Source organism: Xyrauchen texanus, chromosome 28 (assembly GCF_025860055.1).
Source record: "Xyrauchen texanus isolate HMW12.3.18 chromosome 28, RBS_HiC_50CHRs, whole genome shotgun sequence".
NCBI lineage: Eukaryota > Metazoa > Chordata > Actinopteri > Cypriniformes > Catostomidae > Xyrauchen > Xyrauchen texanus.
Genome location: NC_068303.1, coordinates 30,445,502 through 30,467,374, shown reverse-complemented (window position 1 = coordinate 30,467,374; position 21,873 = coordinate 30,445,502). Strand labels below are relative to the sequence as shown.

Genomic DNA, 21,873 nt, shown 5'->3' with positions numbered 1-21,873 from the left:
TGGATGTCGCTATCACATGCAACCGCTATTCACAGCCCATCATCTCCACTAGTGCATTCTGTGTTGTTACCAGCTTCATCCACTGGCAGAGTTCAACAGGAGTTTGGAATACTCCTTATTTCCAAGGATGAAGCGCCACACAGAAAAAATTATGCATTTATTTAAGGATTGGCATCAGGTTAGATTCGTTACTCGTGTACTTGTTCTTGTTAAAAAGTTATGATACCTCGGATCATACAACTGAGTAGAGCTTCTGTTGTCGAGCAGCTGAACAGAGTTTATTGATTACTCATCCAGAGCATCCTTTGTAGCACTGGGAAGTATACTGTAATTAACTGGTTCGTTCTGATATTTCATTGAAACAAGAAAAATTATTCACGGCCTTGCCAGTGCCATTTGAGTGAGGACATACTGTAGAAGAGAGTGCTTAAAACACATCTGTCTGATGCATGCATTCCGCTTGCACATGCATATCTACAAAATAAAATGAAGCGCAATAATTTTTATCAAATTTAAATTGTATTTGTAATGCAAGTAACAACAGAACAGAAGTTATGATTGTGTAGCTATAAATAGTAATTCATTGAAAAATAGAGAGTAATCCCTTGCATCATTTCATAAAATTATATAATGTAATCAGATTCTGATTATTGTGATGGTCACACCTAACACTCAATAGCAGATCTATTTGCTATTTGCAGTGCCACTGAATAGATGCCGAAATTGAAGTTGTGCACTTGTACACACTGGGCTGAAATGAGCTGTAATGTTTACATTAGATATTAAGCACCTAAAGACAGCTGGTTGGCCCATACAAAAATCGAGTAGGCTATTCGTGGCAAATTTGCTGCAAACTTCGCCACTGATCATTTTCACATGCAAATGCACTTTGCAGCAAACTTGCGGCAGATTGTCCATTGTTGCCAAAGGCTTGCTGCAGGTTAACCACCAACAGTGAAGAGCTGCAAACTTCTGGCAAACATTTGAGGCGAATCAAAAGCTAATTTGTATGTGAAAATAATACTAGATTTATTTGAATTTTTATTCCCATTTTCAGATCTCTTGGGTAATTTTTCAGAACTCTCTAATATAGCATATTGCTTAAATTCCTTTTATTTGATAGCATGTCCTTAAGAGCTTAAACAAAAACAAGATTTTAAACTTTCTATTAGTCTGTTAGTTTCTGTTAACTGTTGGAAAGTGAGATTGGTTTATTCAAGAGTGAATGGGAAGTCCACTGGCAGCCTCAATAGTACCCTGTTCAAGTAGTTTGTTGTCATAGCAACAGTAAAATAAGCTGGCGATTTTCTGTCAGATGTAATGTTTTGTGGCAGCGCCACCATGGATACACAACAAGCAAAACTGTGTAACGTGTGTGTGTGTGCATATGTTCCCAGAGAAGACCTTCACTTCCATGGCCCTTCACAGTACAGCTCAGCTGATGATTGGCCTGCCAGTCTACTTTTTTGGCTGCTGATTTGTTTACCAGCTTTCTATTTTGAGCCTAATATGTTTTCAGGCCTTTAGAATATATTATAGTCTGTATTCTTCAAAAAGATCTCTAAGAAAGTGTACAGTTTTGTCTCATAAAACTGTGAATAAAGTGAGGTGGGCTGCCTTCCCTTATGAAAAAGTACCTGGGTATTACTATTAGTGGCCGGCAAGTTGTTTGATATTCTGACTTTTAAATTATCGCATCAGCAGATACATTTTCCCCTTTGGCTGATTTGTTTCTTGAGGGCGCTGAGAATCGCTTGCTTGCATGTGAAGCAACTGAGACATGTAAACGTCCAGTCACGGTTCGTTGTTAGACTGGTGTGCAACACAGTCTCATTTAAACAGTCCAGATATCAGAGCCACATCAGACTGGTTTGAGCTCATAATGTTAAAGCGCTAGCCACTTTCATTCTCTCTCTCTATCCTCAACAGTTCACTGTAACATTTAACTGTCTTGTCTAATGATAAAAAGGCAAATATAATTAAAACTAATATCATATACCCTCTACAAATATGTGCATATCTAGTTTAAACAAATGTAATAAACCAGCCTCACACAACTTCAGCAGATCCAGCACCCATTTATTTACCTCAAACGGATGTATACTAACAGGCACTCCTCTACAGTTCCCTGTCAACTTTAACTTTCTTTTCTAATGATAAAAGGCAAATATCAATAAAATTTCTATTAAATACCATTTGCAGATATCTCGTTTAAACAGATGTAATTCACTAACCTCGTCGAGTGCTCATCTAATATCTTTCTCTGAAGCGCATATTCCATAAGCCAGAATCAAACACTTCATGACACTGATGGTCATTGCTGCTGCTCACTGGATCCTCAAGAGGGCAACCAAAGTCTTTCTAGCAAGTCAGTCCACTATCGGCCATGTTTGGAATGCTTTTTACAAAGTTTTGTGTGAAATGTAGTAAATATAGTGCTAAATAAATGTATTATTATTATTTTTTCACCCTGCTCTCTGGATATTGGCATCGGCCATTAAAAAACCATATCGGTCGACCACTAATTACTATATTTTTGGACATGGTACCATGGTAATTGAGCACAAAGATTTCTTCAACTTAAAGTTATAAGCCATGAACCAAACAAACCAGCTGTGCAATGAATCACTACATTATAAACTTTGATTTGAAACAAAAAGTACATGAAAATAAAAAAAAATAAAAAGATTGAAGGACTTTAAAGCATTCTTTTTTTAAACACTGAGCAACCCATTCCGATAAGCATTGCAAATGACATAATCAAATTAAAAAAATTGGAGTACATAAGAACCCTCTACCAAGGGAGAGCCTTTTAAGGTCATCAAAACATAGTGTAATGTGGCAGTACACTGGCAAGGGATATTTTTGAATGGGTGTTAATGGAGAAGATCCTGTCCGTAAATCTTCAAAAAAATTTAATCTAAACAATACTTTTGGAGTGAACTATGTGTGGAGATCACTATGATAAAATTGCTGTTTTATGAGAGAAGACACTGACAGTTTTGCGACAGGTTTACAGCTTTCCTCATTCATTTGTTAGGTATCTGAAATGGTTAAAACATGCTAGTTGACTGTTATGCTGTCTCTTATGTTAGAGCTGCAGAGGTTGTTATCTCAGAATAAAAGAATCTCTGGCTGATTGCAAAATATGAAAACATATACAAATGTGTATTTTAAGGGTGCACTATGTAATTTTTTGAATATGTCACTTAAACTGACACCTAGCGGCTTGGATGCAGCATTATTCAAACAATAGTTTTCAGTATCTATGCCACTGTAGAAATTCACAATACACAGTCAGTCATGATTAATTTACTCCCTGAGTGAAAGGGTCTAATAACAGGACTTTACTGAGATTAAGCGAGTAGTATTAGGCTGGTCATGTGATTCTAAAATGGCAGCCCCCATGAGGGCACCCACTCCATGTTGAATAAAACAGCTTTTATAAGGTTTATGATATGACTGGAGTCTTAATCTCATGCAAGTGCTTACAATTTTATACATATGTTTCAAAATAACAATTAATTTATCAATCGCAGTGCTTCATGGGAGTGGGTGGTTTCTAACAGTGAGTTCTCTGATTGGTGGAGATCATCTCGGGTTACTTAACTATAACCCCTGTTCCCTGATAAAAGCGGAAAACATGCTGCGCTGATTTAGCGTTTTGGGAACAACTTTAGGTGTGACCAGCTGTGAATATGACTAGAATGTATAGCCTCTGCTGGTGACATTGGATGCACCTGTAGCAGGGCTATAAATAAATGCGTCACAGGTGCATCGTCAGGTATTTTGTCTGAAGAGCAGTCCTGGGGCAACCCAGTGCGGCAATGAGCGCAGCATCTCGTTCCGCTTTTATAAGGGAACAGGGGTTACAGTTAAGTAACCCAAGACTTTCCCTATCAAAAAGCTACACTTTGATGCTGCACTGATTTAGTGCTTTGGGAACAAGAATACCCACGCTGCAGCACTGTGGATGTCCGGACCCCTTACGGTTGTATTGATGTGCTCACAAGAGCGCGAGAGGTCTCAGACATGAGCTTGTGATGTAGACTCACAGACTTTAGAGCCCGGAGTGGTATGAACATCCAAACTATAGAATCTTATGAATGTATGCGGAGAGGACCAGCCCGCCGCATTACAAACATGTTGCAGAGGGACACCTCTAGCCAAGGCTTTAGAGGAGGCGACCCCTCTGGTAGAGTGAGCCCTGATCCCTACTGGCGAAGCTTGACCGCGGGCCTCGTAGGCCAGGGCAATAGCATCCCTCACCCAAAGCGACATTTTTTGCTTGGTGGTGGCCGCCCCTTGTTGCGGCCCCCATGGCAAACGGATAGTTGCCATGACTTACGCCACTGGCTAGTGCGGTGGACATAAGTCTGATGAGCACGGACTGGATACAGTCCGTGAAGTCTTCCTGCTCCGGCGTTGTAAACGGCAGGGAGCAGAATGCTTCGAGAGTGACCAGATGTATGGTCGAGAAGGAACCTTAGGCAGGTAGTCAGGATGAGGGTGCAATATTGCTTTTAGCCATTGGGCAAAATCTAAGCAGGCTGGCAAGATAGACAGAGCCTGCAGATCCCCAATTCTTTTTAGAGAAGTAATTGCTATAAGAAAAAACATCTTGAGAGTCAGACGGTTCAAAGGGGGTCTCAACCAGACCCTCAAGGACTATTGCTAAGTCCCATGAAGGGATCCTGGTCCTAGCAGGAGGTCTCAATCGCATGGCTCCATGGCCGAAGCGAGCGAGCAAAGGATGTCTCCCCAACGGCATCCCGTCAGTCAAGGCGTGGCAAGCCCATAGAGCGGCCACGTAAACCCTGAGAGTGGCAAGGCATGTGCCTGCTGATAATTTTCCTGCAGAAAGTCAGAACTGAAGCAATCTGGTAGTTAAGTGGATCTGCATTATATGCACTGCTCTATCCTTCAAAGACACCCCATTTATTGGCATAACTTTTAGTAGAGGGAGCCTTAGCGCTCAGAATGGTCTTGATGACTTCAGGTGAAAGCCCAGTGTCCCTCAGTTGGTACCCTTCAGGGGCTAAACATGAAGGTTCCACATTTCGGGCCGGGGATGAGGTATCGTCCCCTGCACCTGAGACAGAAGGTCCCTCCTGTCTGGAATCGCCCGAGGCGAGCCGTTGAGGAGAGACATTATCTCCCAGAAACCATACCAAGTTAGGCCAATATTGGAAAGCTTCACCCCCAATAGCGAACCTCAGGAACTTTCTGTGTTGTGGCAGACTTTCTATATGAAACTACGCATCCATGAGATCGATCGTAACCAACCAATCGCGATGTTTGATTTGAGACACGACCGTCTTGGCGGTTAGCATCTTGAACTGAACGGCCTCTGAGCGATTCAAGCCTCGAAGGTCTAAAATCAGACGCAACCCCCCATCCTTCTTGGGGACCAGGAAGTATCTGCTGTAGTAACCTGACTCTCTCTCTCTGGAAGGGGAACATGTTCTATGGCCCCTTTGATCAAGAGATTTAGCAGTTCTTTCCACAGTAGACATGTTTGTCCCGGTTTCACGGTAGTGGGAACCAGGCCGTTGAAACGTGGAGGACGGCAAAAATATTTAATTCTGTAGCCTTTTTCTAATGTTCTTAGGACCCACACAGACACACCTGGCAGTAGTTTCCACGCTGCTAGGTTCTCTGAGATGGGTTGATTCTGACACTTCCTGTTGAGGGGATGTTGAGTGTCCTGTGTCCCGGACTACGGCAGGAAGCAACGGAACACACAACATTTCGCTGGAAACCGCTAACTCCCGAAACACCAGAGGTGGCGGGAATGGAGCGGTTTCATGGGGGTATCAGGAGGGTACAGGTGGATGTTTCATGTGACCCGTCCCAAGGGGGGGCTACCCCCACAAGGCTGGGTGCATAACCGTCAGGGTTTTTTCTTTTTATAAATAACTGCCCTGAGGTCTTGGGGGCTGCTGAGGGCGACGAACCGGCCCCCAGTCTTTACGAGGGGGAGCACGATTCGCCACGCTTTGTTTTTGATCCTCCCGTCTAGAAGGACCAGGGCGGAACTGGGTGGCTGACGGCCCCTCCCCCTGAGTGCGGAATTGCCCGAAGGCTTCCTCGTGGCTTTTTGCCTCCTGGAACCTGGTGATAACTACATTCATAGCATCACCTGGTGATAACTACATTCATAGCAAGCCTAGAAGGCGAAACCAGGGCATCGAGGAGGAACAGTTTGTCCTTGTCTCTGATGCCCGACAGGTTGAGCCATAAGTGTCTTTCTGTGCTGACCAAAGCAGCCATAGACTGATCAGTGTCGTGAGCCGTCTGTTTGGTCATGCGGAGAGACAGATCCGTGGCTCGACGAAGCTCTGAGAAAGCCTCTTTGTCGACCGTGGTGCCCGCACTCAGGTCCTTCAACAGGTCAGCTTGGTACGCCTGTAAGTCTGCCATAGTGTGCAGGGCAGCACCAGCCTGACCTGCTGCCTGATAATCCTTCCCCACAAACGTGGAGGTGGTCCTGCATGGCTTTGTGGGGAGAGTAGGTCTCTTTAGTGATGATGCTGAGCCAGGTGAGAGATAACCCACAACTGTCTCTTCTACCTGCAGCATCACTGAATACCCCCATGACTCGGTACCCACAATAGTCGAATATGTCGACGTCGAGGGCACGAAGACACGGCTTGCTTTGTTTATCAGTCATTCTTTTTCTTCTTTTTTTTTAAAGAAAAGAGAAAGATTTCCGCGCACTGCCTAACCATTCTAACTCCTAACAGTGGAAAGTAGAAAGTTCTGACAGTCAAGAAGCACAACACACACAGAATGATCTGAAGACAAAAGATGACGATGCACCTGTGACACATCTATTTATAGCCCTGCTACAGGTGCATCCAATGATCTCACTAGCAGAGGCTATAAATTCTAGTCAATTTCATTGACATGTTGCACACATATTCACAGCTGGTCACACCTAAAGCGCTAAATCAGCACACTTGATGATTATGGGGAGTGTAGTTTTTAATGGAAATTAAGCTACTAAACAATTTTATAATAATTTGAAATCAAACTTGAGGCTTCTATATAAGCTTATATCATTGCTTAACAACCTCCTAGCTCATGGTAGGTCTGTCTAGAAATGTTTGTATACATTATATACCATTGTTAAATGTATCTGTGTAGAACATTAATGGAATTTTTACCTCCAAAACCCCACAGTGTTCTTTGTAGTACCTTGGATAATCATGTAAACACCATGATATGTGAATGTGGTATAGTAGGGCCATATCAAAGAACCATGGTGTTACCATCTGATTCCATCACTGTATCACTGTATTTTTGTAAGTGTTACATTCACTTATTATTAGACATATGAAAACATCAGGATCATATAGCATGTAATATGAACTATAATAAATTCCTCTTGTAAATTATTATTAATGATTATCTGAGCAAAACTAATTTCTTCACACACTGTGTTCCTTAATGTGTTGTTGATTCTGTCTGAGAATATTGTGAGTTTTTTTTATCCTCAGTGTGATGTTGATGTAATGTTGTCCACATTTGTATAATCTGCCTTATAAATGCTGCCATGCCATGATTGACCCGAGGGAATCATTGCTCCAGATTACGAGACTGGATAATATTCTTGCTCCGTTGCCGTGGATACAGATACTGTATTAGCCATGCAACACTAGCTGTGGCAGCTGTCAATCAATGCATGTGAAGAGATTTACAGCTTTGACATGCCAGCGCAAGTGTCAAAAGCAGCCCTAAGGCATGACTGTGCATTTTCTAAGGAGTACTCAGCTGCATATGTTGTTATTGCCTGATTGAATCGCCTTGTCAGGGGTATGGTGTCCCTGACATATCAGTTGACATGCACATAGATATTTATAATTGTGTGGGGGTACAGGTTGGCATGTGTATGAGAGAGTTTAGACTGATGTGTAATGCTGTAGGGGTGGATTATTGGATTACCTACTGTGACTGTGATTCTGTGATAAGTTCTTATTTAGATAAGCATCTTTAGATAGGGCCAGGCTTAATTTCACTGAAATCCAACCTTCTGCTAACCTTACCTCAAAACAAACGAATATACACAAAGCACGCTCAGAAACATGTACACACTTGGACATTTTGTTGTAATATTTAAATTGTCACAATTTTCCATTTCTACTTCATTTTATACTTCAAAACTGGCTTTTATTCATTAATACAAAGTGGTCAGACAAAATAAATCAAAAGTTCACCCACAAAATTTAAATATGTCTGTTAAATCAGTGTCTATTCTAAACTTAGAATTCTAGAATGACCTATACTGAATTCAAAAGGAGATGTTTAAATGAATATCATGGGCGCTTTTCAATACGATGGCTATAGATAGTGCCTCACTTTGTTATTATTAAAGGTGCACTCAGTAATTTCTTTCCTCATTAAAAACGTTTATCTCCTAATGACATGAATTATAATGATAAATTATAATTTAGCACTACTGAATATGTAGGAAATCATGACCACTCATGACCATTAAAATGAAGCCTCAAATTTGATTTCAAATTCATTTTATAAAATTGAGTAGCTTAATTCCCATTAAAGACCACACTACCCATAATCATCAAGAGATCTCCACCAATCAGAGAACTCACTGTTAGAAAGCACCCACTCCCATGAAGCACTGCAAATTATATAATTGAGTCAGTCTACCTACATTCTTAAAGGTGCATTCATTTCGCCATTGCAAAGCCTCTCTATCAAGCTAATCAGAGAAGTTATGTTACATCCCATTATCTTGCATTTGCACTCGGTATGGACAAAAGTGTCCAGATTGTTAAATTCGGACATTTATATAAATGTTGCCTCAAGCATATGGCTGAACCTAAATATACTGTATTAATAAGTCCCCTTTTTGCCTTTGTGTTAATATGCTCTGTGACCTATATGAGAGTGTTGAGTTCCTTTGAAAATATGGTTCAACATTTTGGGATTCCCAGATCTCAGTTCTTTACAGCTGTGCCACCTGCTCTGTACTATTTTTTGGAGTAGCATACGCTCCCCCTAAAGCAGCAGGTACTCTGCGAGTGGTGATTACTGCTTTTGGAAAAGGTCATGAGGCATCAGTGTATTACTCCCTGCTAAATCAGAGTCTGGGGGATGGAGCTTCATCTTCTCTCAAGAGATTATGAGAGAAAGATTTTAACTTGGTATCAGAGGAGGGAGTGTGAGGAGTGAGTGTGGGCTAGGATTCTAAAAAACATCAAGTCTACATCTAGAGATGCAAGGTTGCGTCTTATGCAATTTAAAATTTTACATTGATTCTATTGGACCCCCTCTAGATTGTATAGGCTTGGTCTTAAAGACGCACTCACTTGCTGGCAATGCCAATCAGAAGATGGCGACACAACCCATGTTTTTTGGGGATGTGCTAAGATCCAAGAATTTTGGTTGAAGGTTCAGAGTTTTATGTGTGATGTATTGGACACTCAATTTTCATTTTGCCCCAAATTCTGTATTTTAGACGATGGGGTGTTATGATCGGCAGACGGATCGTTCTTAGGGGATGGAAGTCGGCTGGAGCACCATCATTTCAGGAGTGGTGCACAGAGATGGGCGGGATGGTGGCACTCAAAGAGTTGACAGAGAAGGCTGGGAAAATTGGATTTGTTTAATAGGAATTGGGGTAGATATTTGGCCTTTTTTTGAGGTTTTTGGCAATGGGCAGTGGAAAGGGATTTGTAGTTTTAAATGTGTATGTGCATTTTTATTGTTTTTTGAAAGTATGTGTTTTTAATGTGGGCGGGGGTAAATATACAATAAATATTGTTAATAATAATAAAAAAGATTATTCAATTGTTTTATCTACAATTCATGTTTGAGTTGTACTACCATTTTCAGTTTAAGAGGTTAAACGTAAAAAGAATATCCTTAAATTTGCAATATAACAATTACAAGAAGTCAATTTCAGAAGTCATACATATTAAACATCAGACAATGTAGATACATCGCGATCGGTTAACGCATGAGTTATTGTTTTTTTCATACAAACATGACAAGCAATATTAGCTTCAACAATCCTACCAGAAATATATCCAAGCATTATAGCAGATAAACAACTTTGCCAAACAGGTAACAGATAAACATGCATCCAGACTGCAGCGATGTGAGTGATACTGATGGTCATTGTTTTGAACACTGATTGTTTATGTACTCAGTCAATAATGGCAATTTGTTCATTTTTACGTCAAAAATCTAACATAGTGCAGCTTTATCACAGAATATTCTTTTAAGCCATTTTATAAATACTTCGATTGGTTGTATTTTTTATTAAATTTTTTCTGAAAAAACAGCAAGTGTTTCTCTTCTCTGTGCAGGAGCTGAGGGTTGCATGGGTCCAGTGGTCATGTCCCCAGGCAAGAAAGTTGAGGGCCCCAGCAGTGGGAGTGTTGCTCGAGGTCTGAGTCAGCTCTACCAAGACACTGAAGCAGCTGACCTCTCTTTCGCCCTCTCTGCCTCTCTAATCCGGGCAGAAGATGAGGAGCTGACCAGCCTCAGCTGGCTGCACGAGAGCACAGATCTTCTGACCAGCCTAGGCCACTCTGGCTTGCGCAGTGTCAGTCCCCTGCAGGATGCTAACGGTGGCCGTGAGCCCTCCTCCTCGTCACCTTCATCCTCTCCTGAGCCCAACGAGCCGCCCTACCACCTGTCCATGGGTCCCAGCCGTAAACCGCCCTACTCCTTCAGCTGCCTCATCTTCATGGCTATAGAGGACGCTCCCTCCAAGCGACTTCCTGTTAAAGACATATACGGCTGGATACTGGAGCACTTCCCATACTTTTCTAGTGCCCCAACTGGTTGGAAGAATTCAGTGCGTCATAACCTGTCACTCAACAAGTGCTTCAAAAAGGTGGATAAGGATCGCAGTCAGGTGAGCTATACTGTGGCTTAAGATGTAAAAACATTGGTTGTTTTTATTGGAACACACGCTTTCATCTTTCTACTCATCAATTGATCTGCCTGTTGGTTTTTAAATACTTCTCACTGTGGTGTGCTCATATTTTTGTGAAAGAGTTCTGTCTTCTTTTCAAAAAAATCTAAACTAGCCCGGACTTGCCGCAAATTCGCAGCTCATTATTTTCACACACAAATTAGCTTTTGATTCACTGCAAATGTTAGCCAGAAGTTTGCAGACCTTCGCTGGTAGTGGTGAACCCCCGGCAAACCTTTGCAAACCCGCCAATTTGCCGCAAAGCTCATTTGCGTGTGAAAATGATCAGTGGAGACTTTGTGGCAAGTTTGTGGCATATTTGCCATGGGATATGATGCCTTAAAATTCTAGATAGGTAGCTCAATGGATTTTGAAAATTTGCTTTGGTGGAGTATATCCCCCCTCTTAGCTTTCACTGACTGTCATTGTCATTTTAATGCAATATTAAAATTAAATCAAACTCCAAACATTATTGTGGTTTTTTGTTGACTATAAATGTACACATTATATAAATGTGTGATGTCGATATGTAGACAAACCCATAATAATAATCGAAATATGGTTTGACTTCAAAAAACAAAGTGTTATTGTAATCAAAATTGAATCATGCTTTGTTTAGATATGAAAATTTGAGAAGATCTCGCATCAAGTACATACAAATATTTTAAAAAGCACCATTTGCTCAGACACCATTACCATCCTCTCTTACAAGTGTGCATGTAAGAGAGTATGTTTGTACCTGTCTAAGCCGTCATGCTGTCATTTGGTTCTTAACTACAACCAAAAGAGTTATTCTTGTGTATGCATTCCCATAGCAACCGAGCTATAGTTGACACTATAAGCATGCAGTTTCTGTAGCAACATCAAAACTGATTGGTTGCGTTGTTGTGTGTGTGTGGGGGGGCCTTCTAATATAGACTGTGCTGAAGCCCATCTGTACTACAATAATTGCTATTGTTGTAGCAAATAACAATTATTATCTAGAGCACTTATTAATCTTAGTTGATGAACAAATATAATAATTCATTTTTGCATTATGCATTAAAGGAATATGTTGTTCCAAACCCATATGACATTGTTTTTTAGTAGAACATAGGGCAGAATTTGTTTTAACTGATTCGTCTGAAAAAAATTGTGTCTCCCAAGTGGCCTGTTTATGTTCACAAACATATTCAAACCCTTAAAATCCTCCCTTGACTTGATTAGAAAATTTGTATTTAATCTCACTGAAACATAGAAGGGTGTATGGAGGTGAAGGCCAGACTATTAGGTCAGTAGCAGTTACTGAAGTGAAATGATTCACAGTCTGGGGCTTCAATGTCATGTGTTACTCAATAGCAGATGTTCAGACACTAAAAGCTTTAATGCTGGAGACAGTGGTTGAGCAATCTCAGCTTTACTACAGGCCTCTGTATTTAGAGGTCCAGCCAAGCCCCACAGGTGAAAGATAACAAATGCATCAATACTCCAATTTGTGCATGAGTACCGAGCAAATGCAATTTGTGTGTATGTGTCTGGGTTTTAAAGGGGCCATATTTTACACTTTTGTAACCCCCCCACCCCCGAAGTGTACTTATTATGTTAGCCAAAAACAGCCTTCATTTACTTTACTTTAAAGTATCATTTTTCATCCCTTTCTCCAACATTTATCATTTAACATTCTGTTTTGGCTACTAGAGCTTTAAGACCTCTATGCTCATTGAGCAATTTATTAGGAAATCTATGGTCCTAATAAAGTGCCCGACGTTGTCTTCTGCTGTTGTAGCTTATCCGCCCCAAGGTTCGACATGTTGTGCATTCTGAGATGATATTCTGCTCACAACAATTGTACAAAGAGTTTATCTGAGTTACCATAGCCTTTCTGTCAGCTCCAGTCAGTCTGGCCATTCTCCGTTGACCTCTCTTATCAAAAAGATGTTTCCATCCGCAGAACTGCCGCTCACTGGATATTTTTTGTTTATGGCACCATTCTGAGTAAATTCTAGAGACTGTTATGTGTGAAAATCCCAGGAGATCAGCAGATACAGAAATACTCAAACCAGCCTGTCTGGCACCAACAATCATGCCACTGTCAAAATTGAAACAATTTATTTCCCCATTCTAATGGTTGATGTGAACATTAACTGAAGCTCCTAACCCATTTCTGCAAGATTATATGCATTGCACTGCTGCCACATGATTGGTTGATTCGGAAAATTGCATGAATAAGTAGGTGTACAGGTTTTCCTAATAAATTGCTCAGTTAATATGTACATGTAAATGGCAAATTTCTTACAATGTAGATGGGGTATAAAATGTATATTTAAATTACTTTTTTCTGAATAACATTTTATTGATTCATATAGATATCAAAGAAAAGGAATATACATATATACAGTATATACAGAATCAACATTTAACCCCACTATTTCCCCTCTCAATCCCAATCCCCAACCCCACTCTGACCCTCAACAAACATCCCTGTGGTCAAAAAAAAAAACATAAAAAATGAAACAAAAATATAATAATCACAGATTTAAAACTAAACTTCTCTCTCCACTGTCCCTCCTTGAGAGCCCTGCAAAAATGGCAAATAGATGCCCCATTTCAAATCAAATGAATCCCAACTCCCCAGCCTTCTACATGATGTTTCCTTGAAAGCAACCACCCTCCCCATCTCTGTGCACCATTCTTGAAATGAGTGTGCTCCAGCCGATTCCATCCCCTTAAAACCATTTGTCTGCCGATCATGACACTGGTTAGAACCCAATTTTTTATGTGTTTATCTCCTATATTGATGACCACACCATCTCCTAAAATACAGAGTCTGGGGCAAAATGAAATTTGAGTGCACAATACATCACACATAAAACTCTCAACCTTCAACCAAAATTCTTAAATTTTAACACACTAACAAAAATCATGGGTTGTGTCTCCATCTGATTGGCATCACCAGCATGTGGGTGTGTATTTCAGACCAAGCCTATACAATCTAGAGGGGGTCCAACAGAATTGATGTAAAATCTTAAATAGCATAAGACACACTCTTGCATCTCTAGATGTAGACTTGAATTTTTTTTTATCCTAGCCAACACTCCCTCCTCTGATACCAAGTTTAAATCTTTCTCTCATAATCTCTTGATAGAAGTTGAATCTCCATCCCCCAGACTCTGAATTAGCAGGGAGTAATACACTGATGCCTCGTTACCTTTCCAAAAGCAGTAATCACCACTTCCAGAGTATCTGCCGCTTTAGGGGGGTGTATACTACTATAAATACAGAGCAGGTGGCGCTGCTGTAAATACATAATACCAAATTTTCAAAGGATCTCACCTCCCTCACAGTCCACTCTGACCAGCCAAAAAGAAACTTTGCGAGTGTGGCAAGGCAGAGGGCGGGGCCGGGTCGTGATTATACACACTCGGTCCCTTATCAGGCTAATCAAGCCTCCGAGAGGGATAAAGGCCGACTGCGGAGGATTGTGCGAGAGAGAGAGATAGTTTACGGACATGTCCATGATGTGTGTGTTTGTGTCTTTTAAGTTTATCATTAACAAATGAGGGGAGAACTGCTGCCAGGGGTGGGGGAGACCCCTTCTGTTCCCCAAGATCGCAGCGGGGCGTTCCATCCGCCAAGGGCTGAAGGTCTGCCTCCGATCCGCCCGGAGTTCCACTTCTGTTTGAATGTATTATTCAAATATTATTTATATTGAAAAGCCGGTTCTCTCCTCCTCCTTTCCACTGAATACGTTATAGTGAGATAACAGGGTGTAACATAACTTCTCTGGATAGTTTAATAGAAAGACTTTGCAATGGCAAAATAGGGGCAAGAAATTCCTGTTCAATAGAACTTCCTTCTCTCAGGTGGAAGTGACCACTGAGCCAAATGTCTGGCTAGGCCTAGCCCACTTTTGTCAATCAGCCTATGTAACTTACTGAAATGTAATCTGGGACTTTTACCATTCCAACTGAAGGACTTCGCTATGCTAACAAATTGCTTGAAATAAGAGAGGGGGACATCTACAAGGAGAGACTGCAGCAGGTAGTTGAATTTTGGAATACAATTCATTTTAATAACATTAACCTTCCCAATCATAGATAAATGTAATGAAGCCCATCTGTCCACATAGCTCGAAAACCTTTTTATTAAAGGGTCAAAATTGACTTGAACTAAATCACACAAATTTGCTGGGAATAAAATGCCCAAATACTGTTAAAGAAGCTGTTACTGGGCAGTACGCTGTCAGAGCCAAAGTTTTGAATTTAGACTCTGTATCCTGAGAACTTAGAAAAGGAATTAATAATTCTGTGGTGGCAAGGCATAGATCTAGTAGGGTCAGAGACGATTCATAAACCTTTATTTAATTTCTGTGTTTACATCCTGAAGATATATTTTTTATGTTGTTTGCTCATCTGCAAAATGTCTATAAGGCATACTCTGTCAGTGAGTATGTCTCGGATATTAAGAAGACATTTAGCAGATGTCGTTGAGATGTTTATGATTTTAGAATGTCTGCTCCCCTGGCGAATGGCAGAAGCGAGGACTCCGTACCAGTGCATCCTTCCTCCTTTCTGGGTTTCGGCACCAGTATAATGGATTAAGTGATGGGCAAGGAGGAGGCAGGAACCGGCTAATCAGTCAATTTAAAGTTTAATGATAAAACGCAACATAAACCAAACATAAACAAATGCAGACACACATGCAACGTGGCTACGTGTGTCTCTCTCTCGAACTTGCCCCTCCAGCTCGTCTTTATCTGCCTCCCAGCTGATTGGCCCGATTCAGGGCAAGCCGTGTGTCCTCATGGCCCGGCCCTCCTCCTTGTCACACATTAGTTTAGGAAAAATTGATATCTGCTCACCGAAATGTGAAACACTTCCTCCAGTGGTAAGTGTTGTTGGGCATATTGCCATGTGACAACTACATTTCCAGGTGTAATGTAAGGTTAGAGGGAAAAATGTAACCTCAGAATCGTGCTTGTCACTGATTATGCAAATGCAATTACTTCCTTGGTACAATGCGGGATCTGAACCCTGGTCTCCTACACTGCTGACACCAGGCACTTCTGGGCACTCCACAGGGGAAGGTAAACATGCTGGTGCCAATGCAAAAATGTCTGATGGGTGATGCCGCTTGTTGGTGAGTCGCATAATATGGGTGATCCTAGGGTACTGGAACTCTCTTAAACAACATGCTGACTTCCCATGTGATCAAGTTGTATGATGTACTTCAGTTTGTGATAGTGCTTTGCAGCGTGTTGGTAGCTAATTGAGGGCAGATGGAAAACTGGTGGGGGACGTTATGAATGCAGTCATGGGGAGTGTGTTTGAATTAACATGCACCCTTGGTGGAAACAGCAAGCTGGGCCAATGACTCCTCCAGCAGTGTGAAAATCACAAACACACAGAAATATGGAATAAAGTCACTTCTCCCTGCAATTTTGCAGTCGCTAATTTGTTGTGCAGTCTAATCAAACCTCTCCCTTAATTGGCATGATTGGTGTGTCAGTAAACATAGTTGATCATCGCTACAGTGATTGTTCTCTAACTACATTACTATCAGAGCTCTTTCATCATCTCGTCTCACTTATTTTTGTGCTTAATACAAGAGCTGAGATCAAAGGTGCATGGGTGTAATTTTATGGCTCGTGTGAGTTGTGTTTTTCGGTAAAGTGAAATGTGGCTTTGGAAGCCCCTGATGGGGGCAGACAGCTTGATTAGGTGGAGAACTGCATCTTTGATCTAAAAATACATGCCAGTGTTGCATGTTGAGGCAGTTAAAGGTGCTTCTGTCTGCACTAGACAACAAGGGTTTTGAGCTGGTGAGATGGGTCTAATCCTCCACCCTGCTGTTCAGTTTCCAATCAGCTCTGCAAAAGTTGTATCAAGTATAAGGAGATGGATATTATTATTGAATTTAACTGTAATGTTGGGTTGTAGATCTTTAAGAGAAAAATGCTACTTGAGCAAACCTGATGCTCCAACTTCACAAACAATATATTACAATAAATAGACATTTTAGTTTGCATGCTGCTTGAGAGACTTAGGCCATGGTGCTAATCTAAGTCTAGGGATATGATTGTTTTTAGAGCTACAAGAGGTCCTGGCTACCTATTCTGGATGAGCCCCCAATTTATGTTACATTCCAGCTCCCATAAAGCTCTGATACAGTCATCTTCACTCAGAGCTAGAAAGAAGGTCAAAACAGCTAAGCAATGGTATACTTTTTGCAAACATTCGGACCCTGTCTACACCGCTGGGGCAAGCGTTTAGAGGAGAATTTAAATATGAGACTCACACTGACCTGAAAACAGAAAACCTATGCACGCTATGTCTCCGTGACAATGCGCTCAACAAGACACACGATGTATGTGTTGTTGGTCTCAGATGCGGAGGAAGCTGGGATTCGTCCTCCGCCACCCGGATTGAGGCGACCACGAGGACTTAAAAAAGCACATTGGGAATTGGGCATGCCAAATTGGGTCTCTATGCGAATAGTCCTACACATGTAGTTTAGTTTTCACCAGCTTGGCAGCTCTGCTCTCCAGTGTGTTCTTGTTGACTGATCTCGGCTGAGTGAAGAAATGAACCTGAAAGGGTTACAGCCGGTAGCTGTTTCGATTGACAGCAACAAACCCGAAAACACCTTCTTTTTGGCCAGATTTAGTTTGAAATTACATCACACCTGCTCTTTTTTCTATTTTTTGTTAGAAGTATATTGGTGCCTTTAAGAGCATCTCATAATATTGTTTCTGATTAATTAGAAATCTTAATCAATATATTAAAAAAATTTAATTCACTTCATTCTTTGTATTTCCAGAGCATAGGAAAGGGTTCTCTCTGGTCTATTGATCCTGACTACAGACACAATCTGATTCAGGCACTAAAGAAGACTCCATTTCATCCGTATACCCCACGACTTCCGAAACCTTCTACCTCTCCATCTGTTTCTCCTCAGCAATACCACAGGTAACACATCAATTTTTTTCTTTTCCTTTTCCAGTTACTGATTTTTTTAGTTCATCAGTTTGTTTTCACTCTTGCCATTTTGTGTGGCTCTTGAAAATCCTAGTGCAGACTTTTCTGTCTATGAAGAACTTGGGCACAAGAAACTGGCTAGGTGTTAAATAGCAAAATGTGAATGAGACAAAATTAACTCTACCAACCTGGCTTAATAGAATTATATTATTATACCTACATTTTTGCACCAAATTATATGTGTCTCGTAACATTAGAGATTATCAGTTCATAAACACTATTAGCCCTGTTCCTCACAAAATGCTATCTTATGAAATTAAAACACTTTTACTAAGGTGCATGACTTGTAATGTAATACATTTTAACATATGCATTACATAACCAACTACATTTACAGGCTTGATCAAGTGCGATCAAATTGCTCCATTGATAGAGCGTTTCACTTGTGATGCGACGGTCCAGGTTACAAGTCCCGAAGAGCACGAGATTCGACACGAGATGAAAGTGTAAAGAAGCACGACAAAATGACATGGTTGCTTCAGCATTTGAATTTTTTTATCTCACATTTGCTATGTCTGACACTATTGGTTAGGTTTAGGTTAGGTAGGGAGGTTTTGTTGATATAAACTTGATAGAGCATTACTCTTAATGTATCTGTTTCTGAGAAAGTTTAACTCCACTCAGTGGACATTTCACCTCTGTCACGAAACAAAATGTCATCACAGTAACATAACATTCATGAGATCAGGCAGAATGATACCATGGTATAAATAATATAGATAGCAACACTGCTGTAAAATAAATGCTGGACCTAGCTGGTCTTATCTGGTTTAAGCTGTTTTAGCTTGACCCGCTGGGAGATCAAGTGCCCGAACCACCTCTAAAACCAGTAAACTAACCAGCCTGGCAGACCATCTAGGCTGGAAGACCAACAAAGTCCAGCAAACCAAGCTAGTTTTTCATCAGGGAAATGAGTCATCAGAGCAGTAATCAACATGCAACCATGTTGATAAATCTCTTTACCTCCAGGTAGGAGAGGGAGAGAGAGAAGGAGAGAGACCTAGAAAGATGATACACATGCCTTACTGTGATGTCTTCTCTCATGACCTTCCAGTGAAGAACACATTGATCATTTGTAAAGGGTATTGGGTCAGTTCCTCACTCATTCCTGAACACCTCGTCAGCAGTTGGTCCCATTTCTCTGGGGAATCTGTGGGATAAGAAAAAAATAGGCATATGCTTGCCCTTCCTGCGCTGTTTCTCCTCCTCTGCTGTTGCTGTGACGACCAGAGCACCTCCATGGCAACACATGCATGAGACAGGTGGAATAGTAGCACAAAGCTATTTGTCTGGTAAAAAAAAAAAAACAGAGATAGGACAGACAGTTAGTGCAAAGAAATACATTTTAGGCTTAGCAACGCTAAACTCCATAGCAACAGTACCTTTTGCCTTTATCTTTTTCTACTACCTCTTATGGGATGAGGGAGCTGTTCTCAGTACCTTGTGGTCTGTAGTTCTCTTTTGGGAACTGAAAATCAGTAACAATATAAACAGTGGTACAGTTAATTATACAGTTACTCGGTTTACAAATACAAAGCTTATTCATTCAGAATAAGTGGCTCTTTTTCATCAATTAAATATTAGTTTGTTATAGCCAAACAAGTGAGCCTTGGCCAAACCTAATAATCCAAATTGGTTCCCTTCTGAAAACTCCAACTAAAACCTAAAGGGAGCTGGTTTTACAAGTTTTTAGGTGGTCTTTAGCTGGTCCAAGCTAGATTTCATGATTGATAAGGTGGAATAAAAGCCTGTGGCACAAAGGTTGACCTGGTTGACTATTTTGGTCTATCTGGTTAGTGCTGGTGGACTACCTTGCCTCAGCTGGTTGAGCTAGTAAACCATGTTCCAGAGCATAGCTCTAACTGGTTGACCAGCTAAAGCTGGTATGACCCAATTTTGTTACAGTTTGCTGTAATGTATCTTGTTTACCTCATTAAAAGAGGCACTGGAAATTGTAATCATCTATTCCCTTACTGAGGCTATCAAATATATATATCCATCCCCACATTTGGCAGATATGTAATGCATTTTCTGTAAAAAAAAAAATTGTATCCTCTTTTCTCCCAGTTTGGAATGCCCAATTGGAACTAGTAGTAGCTCCTCGTGGTGGCACTGTTACTCGCCTCAATCGCAAAGACTCAGTTGCCTCTGCTTCTGAGACAGTCAATCTGCACATCTTATCGTGTGGCTCGTTATACATGATACTGCACGCTATTCTCCATGATCCACACACAATTTACCATATGCCCCACTAAGAGCGAAAACCACTAGTTGCGACCACAGGGAGGTTACCCCATCTGACTCTACCCTCCCTAGCAACCGGGCCAATTTGATTGCTTAGGAGACTTGCTGGAGTCACTCAGCACACCCTGGATTCAAACTCGTGACTCCAGCGGTGGTAGTCAGCGTCAATACCCGTTGAGCTATCCAGGCCCCATATATGTGAGTGCATTTGTAATTATGAACTAGGATAAGTTCTCACACACAGATCTTTATGTGTCCATACTTAACTTGGGATATGGTTTCAGGACTAAAGGAGTCCACCTAAGGGAAGGCATAATGTAAAATGTTATTAGAAATAGATGCCATTTGTATCCATTGATTTGGGCTGTCTGTAAACAAGTAATTATGGTGAATAATGGGATTTCCGAGCCTCTCTGGAACATATGTACTGGTTCAATCAGATTCCAGCACTACCTCTTCGTCTGCAGTTTGCAGTCCGCACCATCATGTTCTTATTGTTTTAATTTTCTCCTTATAGTTCCATCTCCTCTGCTTCATCTCTCATTGACTGAGATTTCAGAAGTTTATGATTAATTTCTAATTGTTTTAAATGCGGTTTTATGATTTCATTTTTACCCAGTATCTTTCTTTTGGGTCATTCAATGAAATGAGAGCCTTTTTTAGTTTTATAAGGTGATTCTGATATGGTCATATTTTTTAGAACGGGATACACCTATACAAATTCTGTGTACCAATAGGTTGGTGTTTCAAATTTTCTATGCAACCTTGTTTCAAATCACTGACAATTAATTGCATAACTTCTAAAGAAATTTTACTCTCTGTCTCTACATGTCTTCCATGTTTTAGAATAACTGATCACAGTTATAAACAATGCACATGATTAACTCACATGAACTAAATGATGAAGCTTGACCCTTATTATATCGTCTGTTTTTAACCTATCGGCTGATGTACAATAGTGCAAAATTGCTTTTATCAGCTGATACCGATGTTTGGCCGTTTTACTGGTGCATGTCAAATTTCTGCAAATATTCACTTTTCATTAGCAATAGTTTTCCATACAAAATCTTGCAAACAGTGTTAACCTTTTAAGATTTACTGACAAACAATTAAAGTCAATTAACACTCATGCACCCCAGACGATTTAACACTCGTGCACCCTACCACCCCCCACCTTGTCAGACGATGTAACATTCGCACAACACAGACTGGTCACGGTACCCTTCCCTCTTGTAATATGGCAAGGACAATTTGGAAAATTTGGGGACAGGCCAAAACATGCATACTGATTGAAAGAAAAAATGTTTGTGAATTGTGTGAGAATTGGAAAATGCCTATATTAACACAAAAAACTAAAATTGGCATGAGCTATTTATTGTTCAGGTCATTTTACACATATGAAGGCTATGTATGTTTCTTAGAAAGACACGTTAAACTTCCTTTCTCTAACAGTCTCTCTCTCTGTCTATATCCCTCAGTAGTCCACTATGGCCAGGAAGTCCATTCTTCAGAAATAATGGAGGGAAAATGCTCTTACAAGGTGAAAACCCTGCATTTGAGTCATGCAGACTTTTGTCTATTCCATCTATTCTGTTTTTATTTATTGTTTCAACTGCATACCAGGAGACAAATACTCTTTACAGCTCAAATACCTGCTTTGAG

At 40.7% G+C, this 21,873-nt stretch overlaps 1 protein-coding gene across 1 annotated transcript in view; it reads left to right on the top strand.

Moving 5' to 3' along the window:
• LOC127622375 (forkhead box protein N3-like) overlaps positions 1-21,873 on the top strand; it is a 48,101-nt gene that overhangs the window by 14,839 nt on the left and 11,389 nt on the right. Inside the window, exons 2-4 of the mRNA XM_052096464.1 lie at positions 10,338-10,891; positions 17,750-17,898; positions 21,690-21,751. Coding sequence (XP_051952424.1) covers positions 10,352-10,891; positions 17,750-17,898; positions 21,690-21,751 — 751 coding nt within the window. The 5' untranslated portion in view covers positions 10,338-10,351. The remainder of the gene's footprint in view (positions 1-10,337; positions 10,892-17,749; positions 17,899-21,689; positions 21,752-21,873) is intronic.